At 34.6% G+C, this 23550-nt stretch overlaps 3 protein-coding genes across 4 annotated transcripts; 1 reads left to right on the forward strand and 2 right to left on the reverse strand.

Moving 5' to 3' along the window:
• Positions 1-1494: 1494 nt before the first annotated feature.
• Positions 1495-2055, forward strand: LOC126689982 (uncharacterized). Its single transcript, XM_050385131.1, has 2 exons — positions 1495-1739; positions 1842-2055. The coding sequence occupies exons 1-2, from the start codon at positions 1495-1497 to the stop codon at positions 2053-2055; spliced, it is 459 nt and encodes a 152-aa protein (XP_050241088.1).
• Positions 2056-3231: 1176 nt separating this feature from the next.
• LOC126733254 (uncharacterized protein At5g64816) lies at positions 3232-4869 on the reverse strand. Of its 2 annotated transcripts, none has more exons than XM_050436481.1 (2): positions 4743-4869; positions 3232-3788 (listed from the first exon to the last, which is right to left on the reverse strand). In XM_050436481.1, exon 2 carries the CDS (start codon positions 3753-3755, stop codon positions 3375-3377), a length of 381 nt encoding a protein of 126 aa, XP_050292438.1. In that variant the 5' UTR covers positions 3756-3788; positions 4743-4869; the 3' UTR covers positions 3232-3374. The 2 variants fall into 2 exon arrangements, with proteins under 2 accessions (XP_050292438.1, XP_050292439.1); XM_050436482.1 differs by having other exon boundaries at positions 3232-3785; positions 4743-4843.
• A 14645-nt stretch (positions 4870-19514) lies between these two features.
• LOC126689983 (uncharacterized protein At2g29880-like) lies at positions 19515-22368 on the reverse strand. Its single transcript, XM_050385132.1, has 3 exons — positions 22240-22368; positions 22057-22161; positions 19515-20102 (listed from the first exon to the last, which is right to left on the reverse strand). Exons 1-3 carry the CDS (start codon positions 22366-22368, stop codon positions 19515-19517), a joined length of 822 nt encoding a protein of 273 aa, XP_050241089.1.
• Between the last annotated feature and the right edge of the window lie 1182 nt (positions 22369-23550).

Consider the following 23550-nt stretch of genomic DNA (forward strand, 5'->3'; position numbering starts at 1 on the left):
AATTAGAGACTTTATCAATTGAGTTAATTAGAACTCACAATGTTTATTAAAAGTGAGAACACTCGACTAGACTTGAGAATAGGCTAAAATTGGACTAAAAATAATTGGTTCAAATCTAACTTTACAATCAAATTATCTATATAAAAAAAAGTTAATATGTCAATGATCACTTGATTTAAATACACCACTTCTTTCTTTTTCAAATATATTTATATATTTTGGGTGGGGAAAGAAATATACATTTGGATGGGTTCTAGTTAACTCAACTGGTAAAATCTCTAATGGTTGAATTGGAGATCTGGAATTCAATCCCCGTCTACACTAAAAACCGATTGGTGTCTTAATCTGATGATAAAAATCTATTATCAAAAGCGGACGCCATAAGTTAAAACTCTCTAAAAAAAAGAGTTAGGCTTTCAATTAAGGGTGGTAAAATTTGACACGATTCGCAAACCTAACATGATTAGCCCATTTATAAACAAGTCATAGGCTGAGGCTAAACGGGTTCGGGTCATATTCGGGTCGACACGGCTGACTTGTTTAATAAACGGGTCACGTTAGTATTCAACATGAAAACCCGTTTTACTCGTCTGACCCGTTTAGCTTATAAATGTATTAGTTTTTGTTATTATTATTGCTTAATTTGTGGTTGTAATTATATGTTTATTACTATATTTATGGTTGTAATTGTATTTTAATTTTAGATATATGAGAATTGATAATAGGTTGTTTAGGTTAAGTATGACCCATCAATCAAACAAGTTATTAAATAGGTCATTTGTATTGACATTTGCATGACCTGTTAATTAAATGGGTTAAATGTGTCATGTTAGGTCGATCGGCTTAATAAACAAGTCGTGTTAGGGTTGAGGATTTTTGACACGTTTACTATTTAGGTCGGGTTCAAGTCAACTCATATAGCCGAATATTCATGGCTCGACACAACACGAACCCACCCGCTAACACGAATTGCCACCCCTACTTTCAAGATCCTTGCAATTACAATCATTATATGGAAAAATTCAATAAAATGATGTGGCGCTTTATTACAATGGCAAATCTACCGAAGAACTAACTTATATTTTTACATTTTTTTTTTCAAAATTTATGGACTAAAATAGATCTTGGTCCAAAAATTTGGGATCAAATGGAATGTTTTCACTTTTTTTTTTTTTTTTGGTAGATAGTTACTATACACCATTTGATCATCTACTAGACATATAAAAGTTCCATTTTTAACGACCAAAACAAAATGTGATGTGATTCCTGTAAGTATTAATTTTACAGCACTATTGTATTCTATAATTTCTATTCTTTCATACCTAGCTCAAATCACTTTTGAACAGTTCAAACGTGAACACCTACATGTAAGATGCTAACCCCACGTTAGCTTGCATGTAAATGGAAAGTGTTTTCATTTTGCAAACCACCTTACCAATAGTAAAATCATCCTGAATCCCTTCTCTCTCTTTTTTTTCCTTCAAATTTACCAGCATGGATAGATCTACCAGAAGCACTATACTATTTCTTTTTTGGTTCATTTTTATTGCTCTTCAAATTCTCCCAACCATTGGAGAAGGAGGACAACACTATGCCCAAAACCAGGAGGAGAAACCCTCTATTGCAAAGATAGTGACAGATGCAATTTCTATAATGAAAGAGTCCCATGAAAGTTCTTGGAACAAAATCAAAGCTATTATAAAACAAGTGCACTTGCAAATTTCCCCTCCAAATCTTGAGTGAGTTTATTGATTTCTTAGACACCCCCAATTGTTTATTTTTCATCATACATAATTTTTTTGTCTAAATTCATAAGTTTTAGTTTAAAATTTTTGGTGCAGTTTCAGGGGCAAGGATGAAGCCAATCCTGAGGATAGCAACGCCGGAGGAAAGATGAAAGAGGCGGCTGAAAATAGTTTTGGAACAAGCAAACATACCGTGGAAGAATCTGCTAAATCGGCAGCTAAAGTAGTGGGAGAGGCGATGCACAAGAAGAAAGAGAAGGTGAAGGAGAGTCTTACATCTGATAAAGATGAGTCTGATGCAGAGCTTTAATCAATTTTGTTGTTTAATAGTGAGATAATTTGTTTTGTTTAAGAATCAACGTTTCACTGTAAACTCTTATGATCTATATATTCCCTTTATTTTAATGATATCAAGGGCAATGATTTCAAGACAGTATTGCAGGCATGGGCTTAATAGGTATGCCCAATCTGCATCCACATTCTCAACAAAATTCTGTAAATGCCTCAATGTCTAACTTAAGATAGTGGTATCAGTTGCAGAAGAGAACTACTGCTTTACATCCTCACATGGAAGGATTAAAAACAAATTGTTCTCCACTTTTATCCTTCATAAGGGGGCCAAAATGCAAGGTGCTCTAACCAAGCATTCACCTTAATAATAACAAAACTATTTCAGATTATGATCATTGGACATGAGTTACTCCATTACCAAAGAGGGCCGGGAAAGTGTGGGCAAAGAATGTTACTTCAGAGAGCTTCTTAGGTTGCCTACCATTCAAGCACAACCAAAATACATCACCATAAATACACAATTTCAAGAATTGCTAGAAACTCATCACAGATGAAAATGAGTTACGGGTAAGTCTCTGATGTGTCATGTGAGCATGCTACTATGTCATTTATACCTTTATGTGACTATTGCATACTTAGATGTGGTACTCATACTCTCCACCTTTAGCTATACCCTGGGCTTATTTAAGTAGAACCACACCAAGCATATTTGTACAGTAGTAAATAACAGAATGATATGCGACCAAGGTAAACAGGCATTGAACAGGCAGAGAGATAGTCTTTCTTGGATCCAAACAACGATGACACAAGCCAGATTTGGTCCTAGATATAAAACTATATGCCATAAAGAAAATTTTAACAATGTAGTAGGCATTTTTTATTGGTAAGTTACATATGCACCCACTGAGTTTTTGACTTCATCCTCCAATCACTCTTATGGGAGGAATAAGTGCCAATTGATCCAAAACTCATTGGCAGATCAAGGTACAGAGTATTGGACAGGTAGAGAGTGTAAATTAGGTTTAACAGAAACAGCATGAAAGCTAAGTCAAAACGCAGATATGTGTAATGACTAGGAAAAACACCTACATCTGCAACATTTTTAACCTGAGACATAAACATACAGCACCTATATGCAAATGGTGCCTTCTCACCAAGTTCCCCAACATAAGAATTGAGGCAATCCTGCAAAATATTTTAGCTCATGGAGCTTAAAATTGGTTGTAAACTAAAACATTCAGAGTCAGATAATACATTCTAGAAAGTGAATCAACCATCACTGTGATACCAACTCAGGTTACACAAATTTTACTGTCTAAATGAGGGAAAAAAATTGCACTAAGAAGAACGGGAATCAGAGAGTTTCAGACATTCACTCTGGCATCTCCTTAAGCAGACATCATTCCAATTAGGCACTTGATGTTGATTAACACAAACAGTGCGAGCACAGGCATCAGCGCACGCATCAAGCTCAGATACACCGCATACAGTAACACAGGTATCAGGAATTGGGTCCTTTGAGAAGGAACCTACCTTCTTTAACATTCTCTTTGATGTACATACCCTTTCGCAAACAAAAATGTCATCAGAGCTCTTCTCCCTCCCCCTGGCACTGTTTAGCCTCTGCTCTTCAGCATGCCTTTTCTTCATTCTAAAAGCTTGCCCTGCAATAACTGCTGGGATAGCAGCCCCCAATAGGGACCACCACACTTCCACCATTGCCGGTGCAGAGCTCAAGCTCCTCTCTTCCTTCTTAACAAATGTGCACACAAGTTACAAACTTAGACGTGCATTGTGCATACTGCTTAGATTAATATAAGAAACTTCTACCAATGGAAATCCTGAAATAAATGTCATTTCTTGAACTCTAATGACAGAAGCAATGTTGTCAAATAAAAGACTCACACTGTTTGCAGTAACTATAAATTCTACAAAATGTTGAATTCTCTATTCAAATTTCATAAGGAAATGAAATCAGGAAAGGATATTAACATGAAGTTCAATGCCCATGCCTATAATGGAAAATCTTTATAAACTATACTGTCATGTATTATAAATAATTAAAAAAAAAAAAAATCTAGATTATCATATTATGATATTAGATGGATATGATTATATTGTTCAACTTGGTTTTTGGAATCTCATCTTAGATATTAACAAGAAATCCACTAGTCGAATATGACTATATTATTCAAATAGTCGAAAATTGAACTATACCAAACCAATTGAGCAGAGCACTTATAATCATCAATTCAAACAAACCCATCCTTAATCACATGAGTAACGCTTAAATTGATAAAAATATTATCAGTAACCACTCCAATGTACTGCCACATAAATTACTAATAAGCAAATACTAAAGCCAATTACGATTAAACTCGAATTTTTGCTATGCACATCTATGATTCATAAAAGAGCAACTAAAGACAAATCCCAACAAAACCAAACCACCAACTAGGCCACCATTTTCAAAATAATTTCCAGACATTAAAACTGAATTAAATTTAAGGAATTGGGTTTTAACTTTTAACCGTTTCGGGTTGCTATAAAATAAGAACAGAGAAATAGTACAGAGAAAACCCTAGAAATCAAGATCAGTAGCTACAGAAATCAAACTCAAAAAATAAAAAAGAAGCATTTTACAAAACCCAAAAGATTTCTACAAATATTGAAGCAGAGAGATAGAGAGAGAGAGAGAGGTCTGACCTGGAAGAAGGAAACGGTGGGGAGCTTGGAAAGGTTTAAAAAAAAAGGAGCAAGTGAGTTTTGCTTCTGCTGCGACTGACTGTGAAAAAAAACAAACCCGTTTAGACCGGTCCTAATTAAAAAAAAAAAAAAAGTTTTCGGTCCCTGTCCAGGACCGGACTGGACTGGACCGAACAGTAATTATATATATTTTTATAAAAAAACCCTAAAAAGCTAAAAGCCTATAACTCTTTTATATGACGTTTCACTCTCAACTATACCAGATTATTCCAAAAAGGAAATTAAAAAAAAAAAAAGGGAAATTTATACTGTTGTATTCATCCGAAAATGTTTTTAGTGTAAACTGTTTTCCAAGTTTTTGTGTTTTCCAGTTATTATACAATGTTTTAACTTTTAGGAATTTGATCAGAGCTTTACAATGAAATAAACATTCAACAATACAAAAAAATGTTCCTATAAAAAAAAATTATAACGAAGCTGCCATATGGATTGATGATGCAAAAAATCAACAGTTGAGCTCCTCGTCGTAGCAGATGGATGATGTTGTGAATGGGATCATCTTTGTAGATGGAAAACCTGCAAAATGAACTGGGTGGAAGAGTAATGCGTCAGTGTGGTGTCAACCAAACCACCTCCGATGCTTAAGTCAATAAGGGAGAAAGATTCTAGAGAGAAAATAAGCAAAGAGTGATTTCGTAGAGTTTTTTTGTGTGTAATTGAGCGTACCTTAGGTTTCTAGTGCTTTCTCCTTTTATAGTTGCTTGTTGCGTTAATGGGCAATGAATTCCTGCATTTATGCTCAACGACTAATACGTTGCGGAATTCATGTTTAGTGTGTACAGCTCATTCGTTACTGTTGCTTCGTCCGTTACTCTTTATCATTAATGAGCGTAATAAATGCGTAACGTCTTCTTTGATCAATGATGGTCTTAATAGCATTGAATGCAGAGGCGTTTATCATCATCAATGGTCTTCTACCCGTTGGTCTTTCGGTTACGCTTTTGCTTGTCTAGTGTCATTAATGGAGGATTTATTTAGTGCGTGCCGTAGTCATTCGTTCGAATGACGAAGCTGGCTTGAAAGACGATGCTGGCTTGATGGATGAGACCATCTTGATGGATGAAGCTAGCTTTTCTATTTTAAGACGAGGGTAATTTTTCTCCTCATCAGTTGCCCCCTCATTCCTGTCTTTGTCTATGTGACAAGGCGGGAATGATTTTGAAACTTTGCCTTCCTTGTTTTTCGTGTGCTCGCGTTTATTGTGGAATGGTGTGTAGATTGACTACTTGAGCTTATGCTTGTCAGTAGAATCTTTATCATTGTAATGATGTAGATTGATTACCTGAGCTTATGCTCGTTAGTAGAATATGTATCATTGAGATGATGTAGATTGACTATCTGAGCTTATGCTCGTCAGTAAAATCTTTATCATTGGGATGATATAGATTGACTACCTGAGCTTACGCTCATCAGTAAAATCTTTATCATTGAGATGATATAGATTGACTACCTGAGCTTATGCTTGTCAGTAGAATCTTCATAATTGAGATGATGTAGACTGAGAAATACACTTAGCACGAAAGAGATATATATATATATATATATTTTTTTTTTTTTTGCTTTAAGCAATCTTCTTTTCTCACCTTATTTATGAATGGTAGAAATTCTTACTTCACTTGTGGGAGTCTTGGTGTTGTCTGTGTGAATTTGTCTTTCGTACAAACTCTTGCAACTCTTTTTTTTTTTTACGAATCGAGGTCTCCATCTGCCTTTTTAAATGTCCTGCATTTGTCGGTGCGATATTCATGATATTGATGAAACTTGCAATACCTACTTACACCTAGGCCTTTCACTAGAACCAACATGGGTTCTTTATTTGCATTAACACTCGTTCAATTGACCTGATCAGTAGAGTAAAGTTAGTAAAACTTGACCTTAGGTTTTCATCATGTCATTATTAGCCATGATGATGTTGCGCTGCGTGAGTTACTCCCACGCTTATGCGTCTTTAGGTTTTCGTCATGACATTATTAGTTATGACGATGGTAATGAGTTCTTTGCATTCAGTTGCGCTTGAACAACTGAGTTATGATGGTATTAGTTGTGTTTGAACAACTTTCTCATGTTTTGTTTGTGTTTGAACAGTTTTTATTTTTATTTTTTTTATTGAGTCATGTTTAAATGACGATGTTAGTTGTGTTTGAAAAACCTTTTATGTTTAGCTGTGTTTGAATAGCTTTTAATTAAGTCATGTTTAAATGATGATGTTAGTTGTGTTTGAACAACTTTTAATGTTTAGCTGTGTTTGAACAACTTTTTTATTGAGTCATGTTTGAATGAAGATGTTTGTTGTGTTTGAACAACTTTTAATGTTTAGCTGTGTTTGAACAGCTTTTTTATTGAGTCATGTTTGAATGACAATGTTAATTGTGTTTGAACAACTTTTTATGTTTAGCTGTGTTTGAATAGCTTTGTATTGAGTCATGTTTAAATGACGATATTACGCTATATGCATGACTTAAAGTCACGTTATTGGAGCATCTTTAGGTTAACCATTTTTTGTTCATTCATGTTTGAATGACGATTATAATAGTTGTGTTTAAACAAATTTTGATTTAGTCAACTTTGATAGTTATGTATTAACAACTTTGATGCCTATGACGATGTTGCGCTGCGTGAGTTACCCCCATGCTTATGTGTCTTTAGGTTTTCGTCATGACATTATTAGTCATGACAATTTTGCGCTGCATGAGTTATACCCACGCTTGTGTGTCTTTAGGTTTTCGTCATGACATTATTAGTCATGACGTTGTTGCGCTGCATGAATTATACCCACGCTTGTTCGTCTTTAGGTTTTCCTTCTTCAATCGTGGATGATAGTGAAGGGAGGAGATGAAGAAGGAATACATCATGAAAGATATATGTATATATACATATATATTTATATATTTATATATATATATATATATATGTATGTATGAATGTATGTATATATTTTTTTTTAGTAAACTTATTTTTTTGCCTTATTTGTGAATGATAGAAATTCTAGCAAGAGTACAAAAATGCAAACCTGCTTAATGCTAAAAATGGGATTTCAAAGGAAAAGTTCTTTTTATACTCCATGCCTCGTGGGTGAGTGCAACTTCATAAGTTCCTTTCGTCTCTCTTCCTTCGCGACTATTGCACCTTCTGCATTCATATATTTTTGAGCTTTTTGGAGTAGTTTCGCGACTATTTTTGGTGGACTCTTGGTGATTGAGAAGAAGAAATCTCCTGGCAGAAGTCTTGCTTTGAAGGTCATCAAGATGACTTGATCTTCAACTTCGTCTACCTGCAGCAATTCTTTGTTGAAGCGTGCCACGTACTGTCGTAGAGATTCTCCTTCTGCTTGTTGAATGTTGAGAAGATGACTAGTCGGCTTCTTTTATCTTTGCCCCCAATGAAATGATGAACAAAACCCTTGCTGTTCAAAAGTTGTAATAGTTCCTGGGGGTATCTTGCTAAACTATACTCTGACTACTCATTTTAGTGTCATTGGGAATGCCCTGCACATCACCTTATCTAGGATCATCTGCAATAGTATTAGTGCCTTGAATGATTCAATGTGATCCAAGGGATCCTTGGAACCGTCATATGATTCTAGTTGTGGGAGGGGATGGTTCAGTACTTCAGTAGTGAATGGTGAGTCCATCCTTCGAATCATCCCATCCAAATTCTCCTCGTCTTTGTCCTTTATGGCATTTCTTAATTCGTCCATCTCCTTTCTTATATTGTGAAGCTCATTCTCCATCCTGGAGGAATCTTCTCCAGCGGTCTTGTCTCGCTTGTTGGCTTAGGAGTTTGATTCTTCATCATTTTGGTTTCCACTTGTTCATCGACATTCTGCATTTTGGGACTTCATTGTCTTTCACAGCTCTTCATTCTGGCGAGTCAGCTCTTCCACATTGGCCAGGAGAGCCTGGATTTGTCGTGCAGAGTCAACATCCATCTCGTATTGCAAGGATCTCTTTTGTCACTGGAAAAGATAGCTTGAATGGCTTGTCGGTTCCCACAGACAGCGCCAAATTGATAATGCAAAAAATCAACAGTTGAGCTCCTCGTTGTAGCGGATGAACGATGCTGTGAATGGGATCGTCTCCGTAGATAAAAAACCTGCAAAATGAACTAGGTGGAAGAGTAATGTGCTGGTGTGTCTTCAGCCAAACCACCTCCGATGCTTAAGTTAGTAAGGGAGAAAGATTCTAGAGAGAAAATGAGCAAAGAGTGATTTCGTAGAGTTTTTTGTGTGTAATTAAGTGTACCATAGGTTTTTGGTGCTTTCTCCCTTTATAGTTGTTTGCTGTGTCAATGGGCAATGAATTCCTACATTTATGCTCAACGACTAATACGTTACAGAATTCATGTCTGGTATGTACAGCTCATTCGTTACCGTTGCTTCGTCTGTTACTCTTTATCATTAATCAGCGTAATAAATGTGTAACGTCTTCTTTGATCAATGACAATCTTAATAGCATTGAATGCAGAGGCGTTTATCATCATCAATGGTCTTCTACCCATTGGTCCTTCGGTTACGCTTTCGCCTGTCTGGTGTCATTAATGGAGGATTCATTTAGTGCATGCCGTAGTCATTTGTTCGAATGACAAAGCTGGCTTGAAGGATGAAGTTGGCTTGATGGATGAGGCCAACTTGATGGACGAAGCTAGCTTTACTATTTTAAGATGAGGGTAATTTTTCTCCTCATCATGGAAAATGGAGCCTTATTCACCCACAAATGAGACCTTATGAAAGGAAGTGAACAATTTCTCCTATAAAATAATGCTATAACATTTTTGGTTATTAATGCATCTTTTTTTCCCCCAAAATAAAAGGGTTTTTGTGTTAATAAAAATTAAAAAAAAATAAAAATAAAAATAAAAATAAAATAAAATAAACTTCACAATATCATAAGGTGAAAAATAAGTACAACTAAAATCACATCTACTTGCACAATTTTAGTTTTTCTAAGTCATCTTTCTTGACATATATATATATATATATATAGAGAGAGAGAGAGAGAGAGAGAGAGAGAGAGAGAGAGAGAGAGAGAGAGAGCTATATTCAGTACAATTTTTTTTGTCAATATTACATCATTAGCCAAATAACCTGTTTAATACACTAGAAAGTTTTACTTGATATTATTATCCATGAAATTTGATATGATAATTATTAATTGACATTTATTATTATTATTATTATTATTGTATATGAAACTTTGTATTCTAGAGCCTGTTTGGTCATAGTTTTCAAAAATTGTTGTTTAAAAAGATATGAAAACTATGGTTTAAAAAGTGTTGTTGAAATACGTGTTTTTAGTGTTTATAAAACAAAAAAATGTGTTTGGTATCATGGTTTAAATAATGTGTTTCAGTGTTCAAATAACATAAAAAATGTGTTTGGTACGTGTGTTTAATTTTGTAAAAAAAGCTGAGCATTGTACGAAATAACCATTTTTAAATCAGGAGAGAGAATACTCCATTCATTGCTATCTCTTTCCACTATCCCTTCTATTCCCTCAGCAGAAAACCAAACCCCTGCACTCCTCATCTCCATCGATGCCTCAGAACATCCATGGCTGGGCTTCACGTTCGTCGGATCTCATCTCCACCGTCAGCACTCCAAGATCCAGCCCGAGATCGAGCTTTTGTTGCCGCCGACCCATCACTCCAAGATCCAGGTTCGAATCTCACTTTCACCTTGCTTGTCAATGGGTTTTTGTCTAAAGAGTGAACATTTCCTTCTTCACTCAGATTTCTCACTTTTTTGTTTTTTATTTTTTTTTTCTTTTTTTTCCTCACTAATCGGGAAAACCAATTTTCCTGTTCTTTGTTTGCTGTTGAGACAATATTTGATTTACAATCCAAACATACACGCCATACATTCTCGAAATGTAGAAGGGTTTTCTCGAAATCTTTTGCTGTTGAAACAATTTTTGATTTACAACCCATTCGATTTTTCATTTTTCTTAACACTCTGTTTGGTTGCCGAGAAAGCGTCGGAAGATTAAACAAAAAAAAAAATGCTAACAAATCTTTTGAACTCCTTATATTAATAATTTCTTGTGGTTTTTCCTAGGGCTTCACAGCTACCAAACTCCAATGTTACTTGCTTGCTGTTTGAAATTTGAGGGTCTTTTGAGTGTGATTTTTAAGCTAATATGAAATTCTCCGTAGCTGATTATTAGTTTCATTTGTGAATTTTTACTGTTAGTTTTAGTTGATTGGGTTTAGTTTAATTACTCATGAATTTGTGACAGGTTTGACTGAATTTTGTTGAATTCAATTTGGATATGATGGATATAATGTGTTCTTCAATTATAGTGAGCAAAACAAAGGTTTTGTGAGGTTTGAGTACTGTCGGTTTTCTCTGTTTTGGTTCTGTGGTGAACAGTGGTTTTCTAGAAAAAATTTTGAAAGTTTGTAGCCATAATAGCTTCTCTTTGCCAAAGTATTAGAGCAATACTTTTTTAGGAGATTTCTTATGCATACCTTGTTTATCGATTGCCTCCTTTTAAGAACATATCAAGAGGTTATTGATGGAGAGCTTTTTCCTTGAATTGTGATGTCATGGTAAATGGCAAGTAAAGGCTTCTAACTATCGAAGCATAATTTATGGAGTGTGGCTAGCTCATTGCTGATTGGATTATTGCAAGTTCAGCAATGTAATTATATCCATCTTAATTCTTAGTTGCCCCCACATTCCCGAGTCAGGTGTGTATAATAAAGGAAATCTCATGTGAAGGAGGTACAAAATTGTTTGATGCTTTGGGACTTTACAATAAATTGGTTGAGTTCTTAGCTGATACTCTAGTTTGCTCATGTTACTCTGAGTTTGCCTGGATCCATACTAAAGTTTGATTACTCTTCTTTCTTGGAACTTTAATAAATTTTGTCTTCCCTTTAGCCACTTACTTGGTTGCCTAATCTCCTGGACCAACAATCCCTTTCTCTAAGGAGGCTTTTTTCGCCTAATTCTTTTGTCTTCATGCTAACCTGGTTGGCCACTGTTTTGTTTCAGCCCTTTCTCTAGGGACTTTGTTAAAATTTTCCTTTAGAACAATTGTTACTTACAGTTTGGCACATGATTTATTTTTGTTACTTACAGTTTGGCACGTAGAACAATTGTAACAAATTAACAAAATGTGTACGAAAGTGTGTAGTATTAAACTTTTCCTTGAAGTTGAAGTCAAAGATCATTCCTGAATTATAGGAGGCATAATTTTATGGACTTGATTAGTTCACTGTTGATTAGATTATTGCAAGTTGAGCTATGTAATTATATCCATATCAATATTCTCTTTGAATAACCTTCCTGTGAGCTATATCTATATATATATATATATATATATATAAAAGGTGCTAAAATGTAGAATTGGTTCAATTAGGTCTTAGCTACAATCTTTATTAAGTAAAAAAAAAAAAATCGGGCTAATCAGTAGTAACAACATGGATTCCTCAATTGGTCTGCTTGGATATGTTACTATAGTTTTTGTTGCACGAATCGATAGCATGTTCAAATGGTTGTTTAGTAGTGTTGATTATGTTTTGTAATGTGTAAGTGAGTAGGTTTGTGGCTTCTTCTTGCAGATGTCGGACACAATGCATGACGATATTGATGATGGCCTTCGGTTCCGAAATTGCAACTGTTTCCGTGGCTTGAAAGTAAGTGTGAAGATTTCGGATAAGCGAAATGAGAACCGGTACAGGCTTTTCCAATGTTGCCCAAAGGATGTATGTCGGTTTTTTCAATGGTATATTCCCTTGAAGGCGCCATTGTCATATGCGGAGGATTTCCAGCAACTACAAGAAGAGCTATGTGTATTACGAGAGGAATTGAGGGTCATACATGACAAGGTCCACCCCTTAGATCAGACAAAAAAAATGGTGAAGATTAGGTTCATTGCTTGGTGTTTGTTTTGCACCGCGCTTGCACTACTGCTAACTATGATGATGGTTTAAACCAAACTGTTATGATGATGTGTTCATTCCTACTATGTAACCATATTATCTTATTATGTACTACTAACTCCTTTTGAACTTGATGCGCTGTGTAATATTTTTAGACAATCTTGAGTCATCTATTTTTAGACAATCTTGAGTCATCTATTTTGCTAGTGTATACAATATGTATGGGGCTGACTCTTGACTCTTACAATAGTATGTTATTGGCTTAATGGTACTTTTATAGTAGTGATAATTTATTGGAAGATAGGAGAATCATAAGTTACAATTTTAGAATATTGATGATAGTAATTATTTGACAAAGTTATTATTGATGATAATAAGTATATAAATTTGAATATAGGCCGTTCATTGTCAGGATATTGCCTCTATATCCACTTACGCTTAACTTGGGTGTTTATTTGTACCTTATCCATGTTGGATGATAATAGTAGGCATCTTTTTTATTTTTAAGACTTATTCAAATATGCCACCAAAGGTTGTTAACGATATCCTTTTGATAGAATTTGTTGAGTACGAACGAACAAGATTTGGTATATGAGACTGCTTTTAAATATATTCATCACTTGCATATACAATTAGTGTTTAACTATAAGTTAAACATGCACATATAAAATCCAACATTGTTACTCAAATATGTGAATCGAATGGAGCCTTAATAAAAACTTTTTGTGATACACCTCTCCACATTTTTTTATTAGATTAATATTTTGAAATTTTATTATTAGATCACATTTTTTTTTTTTTTGTTCCTAACTTGCAAGCCAAACTATGTATTAATCGGATGTTATTTCTCAACATATCAATAAATTCATGTCTCATGTAAACTGTTAAAGTTATATAAAAAAAAGGTATTAAATTTTTTTACAATTGACCACACTTTTTTAATAAGCGAAAAATTGACTACTCTTATAATCTAAAGGTTGGTGGCATGGTTCTACGAATCATAGTGTAATTTTTAAATCAACATATTCTAAAATTTTTAATAAAATAATTTTACATATAAAAATACCAATAAAAACAAGACACCAAGACAAAAAAAGGGGCAAGCATTATAAAAAGTCTGAAACCCTCACAATGAGTCATGCTGAAAATTACAATCCTTGTATAAGTTACAGCTCAACTACATAATAAATAAGTACATAGAAAAAAGCGATAGCATTTCCCTTTTGAAAACAAGAACTTATCACCAAATCAAACCAAATTGACCAGGGCCAGATACAAGAAAGCACCAAGGACATTATCTAGGATCAGACCTGTCAATGAAAAAGTCTTGTTTACAATGGATCACAACGATATCATCTAGCTTCATGGGCAGCCATTAAGTTCACCATAAACAACAGTAAGAGCCCTTGCACTCCAAAATAAAGAGGCCCACTACCCCGTTATACAAACCTATAAAAAAACAAAACACAGTAATCTTCATCTAGACTTATACAAAGTTCCATGTCATCCACATTTACAATCTATTCCCAAAAAGCTCAATCATGGTTGCCTGTGTAATCTGCCCACATAGCAGCAGTTATCGCATCACGATACTTTGACTTTGCTCGTTGTGCCCGAGAATTAAAAGCTTCTTTAGTGCCCCCATTGCCTACGCGTGTAGCTCCTGCTAGGTTTGCGTTGCTGTTACGCACAAATGATCCTTCCCACACATGGAACATTTCATCCGCCCGGTTATACATGCGGATAAAGTTGTGCAGTGCACAGCAAGCAGTCACAACCAGCCGTTGTCTAGAGATAGAGAAGGAGTGCATTCCAGTCAAGATCGGGAACCTCGCCTTCAAGACGCCAAAGCATCGTTCAATCACCATCCGCAATGAGGAATGGTTATAATTGAACAACTCTTGTGGGGTACTAGGCTACCGGTTCACATCCCGAAACTCTTGGGCATGGTAGCGTGTGGACTTGTGTGGGGGGAGGAATGCACTGCCTATTGCGTACCCCGAGTCAACGAGGTAGTACGATCCTACAATACGAGTGATAACCATTGCCAATTAATGTTACCCAACACAACTATTTTTGCTAGTTCCTTACTACCAAAGTGTATCTATACATGTATAAAACGAAGCTTGCACTAAAGTTCTTTGATGTTAGCTTAAACAATGACTGACCATGCAGTAACTAACTTTAACTTACTACTCCATGAAAGCAAATTTTCCTAGTGAGATGACAAACTTTTACATGGCCTTTTATCCATGATATAGAGTGCTAAATGTGAATCACACAGTTCATATATTGAGTTAATTAGTTCAGTTATAATCAAATTACCTAGCTACCAATCAAGTGTAGTGTATACAAGGTATTTTTTTTTTTTTTTTTTTTTTTTTTTTACAGAAAGGACAAAATATAAAGTAGTTACAAACTCATTGACCTCAGTTTGGATTTATAAGTGAACTAAGGTAAATATCTAAATTTAAACAAACCCATAAAAAGACATTCATGAATAAAATATGTGACATGAGATTAAAAAAAGTATGACATATAAACCACACAACCCACAAAAATTCACACCCTTTTTGAGAATTATCATAGACAAGAATTTCATCCTACTGCTCCATAATCCCATTTTGAATAGTTTTTCACATCTGTACTATGCTACAAATACTTTGGAAATGCGAAGTCAGATGCAACAATGACCAAATCCAAAACCAAATGTGCTAATTTTTTTTTTTACCTCTAGGCGGCCAAGGGAACTCATACTCGACATGTCCAAGTGCGTCCTGCATGACTCGTGAATCATTTGCACTCCCTTCCCATCCCGAATGCACATACGAAAACCGCATGTCAAAGTTGCATGCACACATCACGTTTTGGGTGATATCACTCCGTCTATCTCTAAATGCGGTGGTCCTACCGGATGGGGCAGAAGCACTTATGTGCATCCCATCGATAGCCCCCACACATTTCTGTTAAAAAAATAGGTAGCTGTAATTAATAAATTAAACTTATGTGCAATATAGTGTGAACAATATGAAGTTCACCAAAGTGAAGTTTGCTAGTACAAAAATGTATGTATCCAATTATTACAGGTTGAACAATTCTGTCCAACTACCTAGGTACGTAGCTAGAGATATTGGAACATTTTGAACAATTCATAGAAACCAATAGTCACGGTTGGACGTAGTACTTGCATTTGACATTGGAATTTTTTCAATGGTTTGCGTATTCAAGGTTGTCTACATCAACTTTGATATGTTAACTTGTCTACTTTATTTAATATTTGCCAATCAACCTCAAATTATAAAAACTAGAAATACTTCAAAATTCTTTCATACTTCATATTGTTTTCTTTCTATTCTCTATTATAGATCTTTCACAATTGAATTTCATCACAAGGATAATTTAGCTAAGAACTAAAAAAAGAAAAATCAAAGCATACCTCAAACCATGGATAATATTTCTCATTCCCTCGAAGTGATTGAGGGAGCTGAGCTGCATCAACGTTGGGCCGGATGATGATACATCCCAAAGCCTTTGAATGGTCTTGAGAGAATGTTGGAAGTGGTTGGCAGTTACCCGGTAGTCAGCGTTGTGTCCGACGATAAATAGCACTGTCCCAACTGACTCCTCAACTGAAACCCAACCAGTGTCCTCCTCTAATAGGTGCAGCCGCTTCAACTCATTACACAAGTGTCTAAAAATGGTCTTGTCCATGCGGAATATGTCATAACACACTTGGGGATTTCCTTCTAGTACTTCAATCACATATGACCTCCCACTCAGGATACTAGTGCACATAGGTCGCTTCATGTAGTACTTTTGCATGTACTCTATACACAACTGTACGTAGGCTGTGGCAATCTCGAGCTCCACCTCACTATTGTACTCATCTGAATCGGACTCAACCATGCCTGAATCACGATCTGAATCGGTGTCGGCCATAACTGAATCACACCTGTGGGCAGCCATTAAGTTCACATCAGCCACTATAAAGAAGTACATATATATATATATATATTTATTTATATCGCTATATGTATATATATCTATATTGCTGTATGTATATATATAATTTAGTATATATATAAATGAGTATATATGGCTGTATGTATATATACGTGAGTTATATTCATCACTTGCATAATAGTACTTATAATTCTGAGTAAGTAAGTATATATATATAAGCTATATGCATATATAAGTCAGTATATATTTCTGCATATATAAGTCAGTATATACTCATATTTCTACATATATATACTCATATTTCTGCATATTTTTGTATGTATATTTCTGCATATATATATATATGCAGAAATATATATGCATACAGAAATATATTTCTGCATATAAGTGTGTGTTTGATTATTGAACTGTAAATCTTAATGGGAGAGAAAATATGATGATAATAAATATAAGATCTAATGCTTTGCTTGCTGCTGCTGCACTACTATTGACGGTCCCCTATGGCTCTTCTTGACTATCAGTCGTACCTTCTTCAGCCCCACCTCATGATCATGATCATGCAAAGCAACAAGCAAATATTAATTGCTTATTAGGTACATTTTGTTCACACATGTGCAGGTGCATGCGCAATTTCACTTGTACTTTGCCATGTGCCTCTATGTCTACTTACTCTGTATTTTAAATTGATAAGATCTAACCAAGTTCATCTTGCTCTTAAAGACTCCTTCACATGTACATAACACAAATAAATTGAAATAAGATTTCCTTTTTTTTTTTTTTTTTTTTTTTTGTGTGTGGTTAATAATGATAGATATTTACATAAAGAGAATTACGTCTACAACATTTTCACAATAAATCCTAATTGGCAGGTTGTTACGAGTTTTTAATTTGAATCTACCATTGAAATTACTTCGTTGAGTTTTACTTGCCTAAAGTAGCTGTTGCTAGATGGGTTAAGTCTGTTGTGGCTTTATGGTTTTCTCAAACATTGTCGTGTTGTGTTTATTGTTTGGTAGTTCTGGCTCTGCAGTATGTGTTCTGCTGAATCTCAAGCCTACTGCTCTTGAATCACTGTTTTTGCTATGTTAAATAAGATTCTAACTGATCCATCTACCCAAAAAATATATATTGTTGACAAAATCAATTGTAAGCTTCCATTTAATTGCAAAATGACATCAAATAATTATATTTTTTCAACAAGCAATGCTTTTTATCCATTCCCAGAACCTGACTAATTCCTGTGATACGTAAATGCATATCCAAGCACAAAAACTTGTTAATAGTACTTCAAAACATGTTCTTGCCAATTGGATTGTCTGTAAAGTAATTAGCCCCCAAAAAAACAAAGAAGATCTAATAAATATAAGCTTGTTTTTGGCATAATCACTAGGCTAAGCACAATTTTAGTGAATCAAAGATAGAATTCAGCAAGCAGGGATTTAAAGAAATGCTTACATTTTTATCGCATTGAAAAGCAAGGTATAGATCATGAATTACAAATAGCAAATCACTACATTCTTTGCTATACATTTAGTTTGATATTTTCTTATTACATTTAGTAAAACACGTGTGTGCTAAGTAATCTATGGACCATTAGCCTTGACCTTGTAGATGAATACTTCTTATAACATGATACACACCAGACACACTCAAACGCCTTTTTTTTTCTTCTTACAACAAGTGGATATGGGAGATTCAAATCCAGATTCTCCCCATGGAGAGAACTAGTCAATGCCATTGAGCCACAAGGATAGGTTCTAAAAAATGTCATTTTTTTTTTTGGCAAACCAATCAATACGCATTATGCATATGAACAAAGTATGTACTCAAGACGAAAGGCCGGAAAAATCAAATTAGACTAGCAGAGCCGATTAGAAATGCAGATCCTTTCATCATTCATATATAAATTTCTAAAAATAGAAAAGTAAATCGTATATTATGGTCAAATGAGTCAAACTCTTTTTTTTCCCCCTCAATTTCTTTTAGCAATAATTAAAACCTCAAATTCCTACTACTAAGACCAACAATTATCAAAACCTCAAATTTAAGCACCAGTTCTTAAAAATAACTTAAGTAAATCAGACAACATTAGAGATTTAACAATGTAATTAACAAAGAATGAAACAAAGATTTATAAAAAAGAATACCTGAAAGCTAAAGCTGGTTGTGGAGGCATGAAGATTTAGTAATGAGAGGCAATAAACAAAAATCCTCACCTGTAAATAGCCTATATGCAGATGGTACACTCCTTTGCTTTGAGATCCAAAATACACCTGATTTATGCAAGCTATATAGACCTGGATCAATTATAACAGGCTTGGCTCTCTGATACCTGCGGATTTCAAAGAATTTGCACCTTTTAGGCAGTGTTGTATACAAATTTTGCAGACAATTCATGTGCTGCTTTCAAACTAATTCCAGCAAAACTACAAATAACTAACAAAAGAGAAAGGATGAGCCAAATACTCCTTCCAGCCAATGTCACTTGTATGCTCAATAAAATACTACATTCTTGGAATAGCTGACAATGTATGAAGCAGATATGTGACACAAAAAAGAAATTTGCAAAATTGAGTGCATCAGCTTACTTTTTAAATATATATATATATATATATGTCACCAAAGTTAGAAATTCATAGAAGACACGACAACCACAAAACATATTTCTTACATAAATACCATAGATGTCCCAAGGAAGTTAACATAATAAAGGAAGGCATAATGCAAACATTGTTCAAAATATTAACATAATACAGGCTTTGCCTATTCACATTAAAGCAAACTAAGAGTACTAATTAACTTCCTAGGCTATCTACACGGTGCACATCATCAGTTAACTTCCTAGGCTGTGAACCACAACCACCACTACTGTAATCCACCCCCAATAAACTCAATCCAGGCCCTTCTTCTATCAACCGTCATAGCAAAAAAAGCAGCTCTACTCTTGGGGTTATGAAGCTCCTGCACGACCTTGCAATATGTGACATGATCCACATCGGTGTGCTGGTTTAGAAGAGTTACAACTGCTGTAATTGACTCAGGGTTAGCCCCCACAGCAGAGTCTCCAGTGTTGGTGGACTTTTTCCCCCGACGGTTCCTCATGTCAGTAAAACCCCATGTTGCCTCAGTCATGGATTCAAGGGAGTGCCCTTTCTTCCTTTTTCCGCTTGAATGAGACGGTTCAGCTGGCCGCTTTTCAGCTTGCCTCCGGCTTTGGGCTTCACTTGGTGAGGGCAGCTCCTCCACGTCATCCACACCATCGGTGCTGACATTGGCATGTACCCCCTCAGATAGGAAGGTTGCATCAAGTTCTCTCTCTTCATCACTATTGGGAGCTGGTTGGGTATATGAAATTTGGAGGAAACTCGTGGCTGTGTTTGAATTGAAAAGCGTGCCCAACAAGTCATAGTGTCTCATCCCCTTTTTCTTGAACTCCTTGAATTTATGATTGACCTATTAACAACCATATATATTGGGTTAGATGTTTTATTGATATAAAACCCAATACAAAGTAGATGGGCAATTATAATAACCGTATAACAATACTCTTTATTCCAAATTTCAAAAAGCCAAAAAGGTTTTTTAAGAAATTGTAGACATTGAGTAATTTACGCAGATGAATAATATAAATAAAAGAATATAAGTCAAGGACTCTATAGACCTGTGATGCAGTACATGTTTATACCTCAAAGACTCGGACCAAAAAGAACAGACCAGAGGAAGAATAAGTAAAAGCTGGAGACCATTCAAAATGCCAAAAGGAATTGGACAAAACTTGGAAGTTACTGTCCCTTTGCTGAACCTGGCATCTAGAAAAGGCAAATGACCAGGGGCTACAGTACAATGCATACCAAAATAATGTTGCAAACCATAAATGGACAGACTTGTCAAACAATCCCATTGGTCCCACTTTCCCAAAACAAGCAGTGATAGATAACTCCAAACTCACAATAATGTCACTCTAACCATGAAACCCACATTAAACCCCATATATAAGTCAGATTTTATTCCATTCCTAAAAGTATCATCATGAGAAAATGCTACAAAAAAACTATTTAAAGCCACTATTTATTAATACACTCATAACCCAATAAACCTCATATTTTTGATATGCAGGGAAAGGTAAACAAAGATATTTAAGTGGTTGCCAAACAAATACAATTTTTTTTTTTATATAAAAAAAGTCTTTAAAGATTGAGATTCCTTTACACACTCTACCTAATAAGTCAAACAAGAGATCTTGCATTGCAGCTCATTGCTCATTGTTTGCACGAAAGGTGTCTCCGTCCTATCGGATGGTAAATATAATATATACAAATACTATTTAATGCAAAAGTTTAATACAATGAATTTTGACTTCACTATATTATATTAATCATTTACTCATTTCATTATCTAGGTTCCCCCCACTGAATTGTAACTATGAAAATCAACACCCAAAAAAAAAAAAAAAATGAAACAAGACAATAAATTGAATATAAAACCAACTAAACACACACTTATCAAATACTGATTTTCTCTCTTAGCTCATGATCAATTAGCAAATTATATCCTTTGAAGCCTATAATTTGTCCTTTGTTTTTGGAAGGACGCAGCGAAGAATATTGAGCCTATGACTTATCCTTTTATTATTATTATTTTTCATTGAAGACTTCCTTTTATTTGTGAAAGATACAGCGTATGATATTAAGCCCATGACTTATCTTTCTCCTTCTTCTTCCTTTAAGGGAAGCTTATGACTTATCTTCTGTTTTTGCATAAGCAAACATTATGTACACTTCAAAACAAGATGTTCAAACCATATTAGACACTTCATTTTCAAAATATTGCATAGTTTATTTGGCTTTGTTAGGCTAAAATCACAATGATTATGGTATCTTTACCTATTTTATAAGTTATAACCATCGACGTATCTTAATTCATGCATCAAAACTAATCACAGATATTGACCATCTAACAGCAGCAAGTCAAGACCACTTTTAACTTTTAAAAATAGAAATTAAATAATAAAAAAAAGGAAAAAAAGTCAAGTGTAGGTAGGTTTTCCACTTTTGCCTCTCCTTTACATTTCAAGGATGCCGTGATGAAAATTTTCCGTGTAGGAATAATTTATTTTTATTTTTTACCAAAACTGTACTATAATATATTTGTACGTTAAAAAAGTGAGAGAAAACACATGCTTTAACATTGCTATATACACTTACAACATAGTGCTGGTCCATATGTATGAAAGTTTGTTTTTGCGTTATCACTATCTTTTTTAGTTGTGAATACATTCAGTGTTTAAAAGATGAGCCATGCTAGTATGAACACAAGGTAGATTTCAGCATCATGTTAAATTACAACCATAAACTATGCATATAGGTAATTGTAATAAATTTTGTTTGGAGTATGTTAAAGGACTTACCGCAAATGTAGCAGCCCAAGCTTCCTCACTGGCCGTCACCGTATTTGAAATGGGGTCCCATCCCATTCCTGTACGTGCGATGAACTGGGAGAATGTGCGGTGCCTCTGTTTCAGTCATTGATATTTTTCTATAAGTTGTGTCTTGCTGTAACTTTTAGACGCATGCTTGTTAAACTCATTTACAACTGCTGTCCAAGTTCCAGACTTGAACTGGCCTTGGGGCATATTCCCTTTAGCGTCCTCTTCTAACAAGATATCAATGAAATGTTTCTTGACTGCTTCAGGCCACTTCTTATCCTCGGCATCATCCATCTAAATAAATGTTGGTATACTTACATAGACTCGTAAAATGGTCTTCTATGATATGGATTAAAAAACTTTAACTTCCTACTCACTAAAAGACCCAAGCAGCAGGCATATAAGAGAAAATTCACCCCATATAAAGGAAAAATACAAAGATACACATTGTATACACATCAGTTTGAGCTCAACTTGCAGTGGCATTGTATATTTATCAAGGCATAGGAGCATATTATAAATTTATAGTTGAATATATGTTGAAAGGTTAATGTCATTTAATGTATCAAACTTTTGTTCTCATAAAACTAATGATATTTAACTTTTTAGTGGATGGTTGTACTGCTATGTTGCCCCAGAATCAACCAAAGCTGAAGCCTTTTTTGTTCATGAAATAAAGAAGCAATTATACTACTTTGAATCTTTTCAAGGAATGCACAATACTATTTTTCATTTGGCATAGAGAAGTGAAGCTTCAAAGAACTATTAAGTAATGTTCGAAATTAAACTTAACCTTAGATAACACGTATATATATATGAAGAGACCATAAGTATGTTTCAGAGATTGTATGTAAATCTGAGAAGTTGTAATTGAAGATGATCAAAGCCTAATAAAGCTTACAAATAAAAATGAGTTATCAAGGTCCATTGTTAGTACTTGCTAATATAAACATCAACCTATGGTTTAAAACTATGGCAATCTACCATATAAGAATTGATTAAAAAAATTAAGAAGAAAGTGGTCTACATTCTGTTTTCAATGCAAACTGAAGATAGGACAGAAACATTAGCAATTCAGTATAAGACAACTCTCAAACCTGCACTAGCAAGAAAAAAAAAAGGGCCCTGTTTAATATGTTAACTTTTAAATATAAAATATAAAAAATAATAATTCAAAATGATTTATTAGATTATTTATTTAGTAATAATCACTTCTTTTTTTAATAATCAAGAAACTTATAAGAAGTTGGAACTACCATCAACAACAACACACAGTCTGGCCAAAAGGCCAGACTCAAAACAACAAGAGACTCAACACACAGTCAGGCCAAAAGGCCACACTCAAAATAACAAGAGCCTCCAAAGAGGTTAATAGCATTAGTAACACCAAGTTCAAGCAAGCCAACAGAAATCTTAGCTGTGAATTTCCACATTCATTTTTTCATCAACTTATTATTTCAAAAAAAGAAAAATTTG

The sequence above is a fragment of the Quercus robur genome, chromosome 6, assembly GCF_932294415.1.
Source record: "Quercus robur chromosome 6, dhQueRobu3.1, whole genome shotgun sequence".
Classification (NCBI taxonomy): Eukaryota; Viridiplantae; Streptophyta; class Magnoliopsida; order Fagales; family Fagaceae; genus Quercus; species Quercus robur.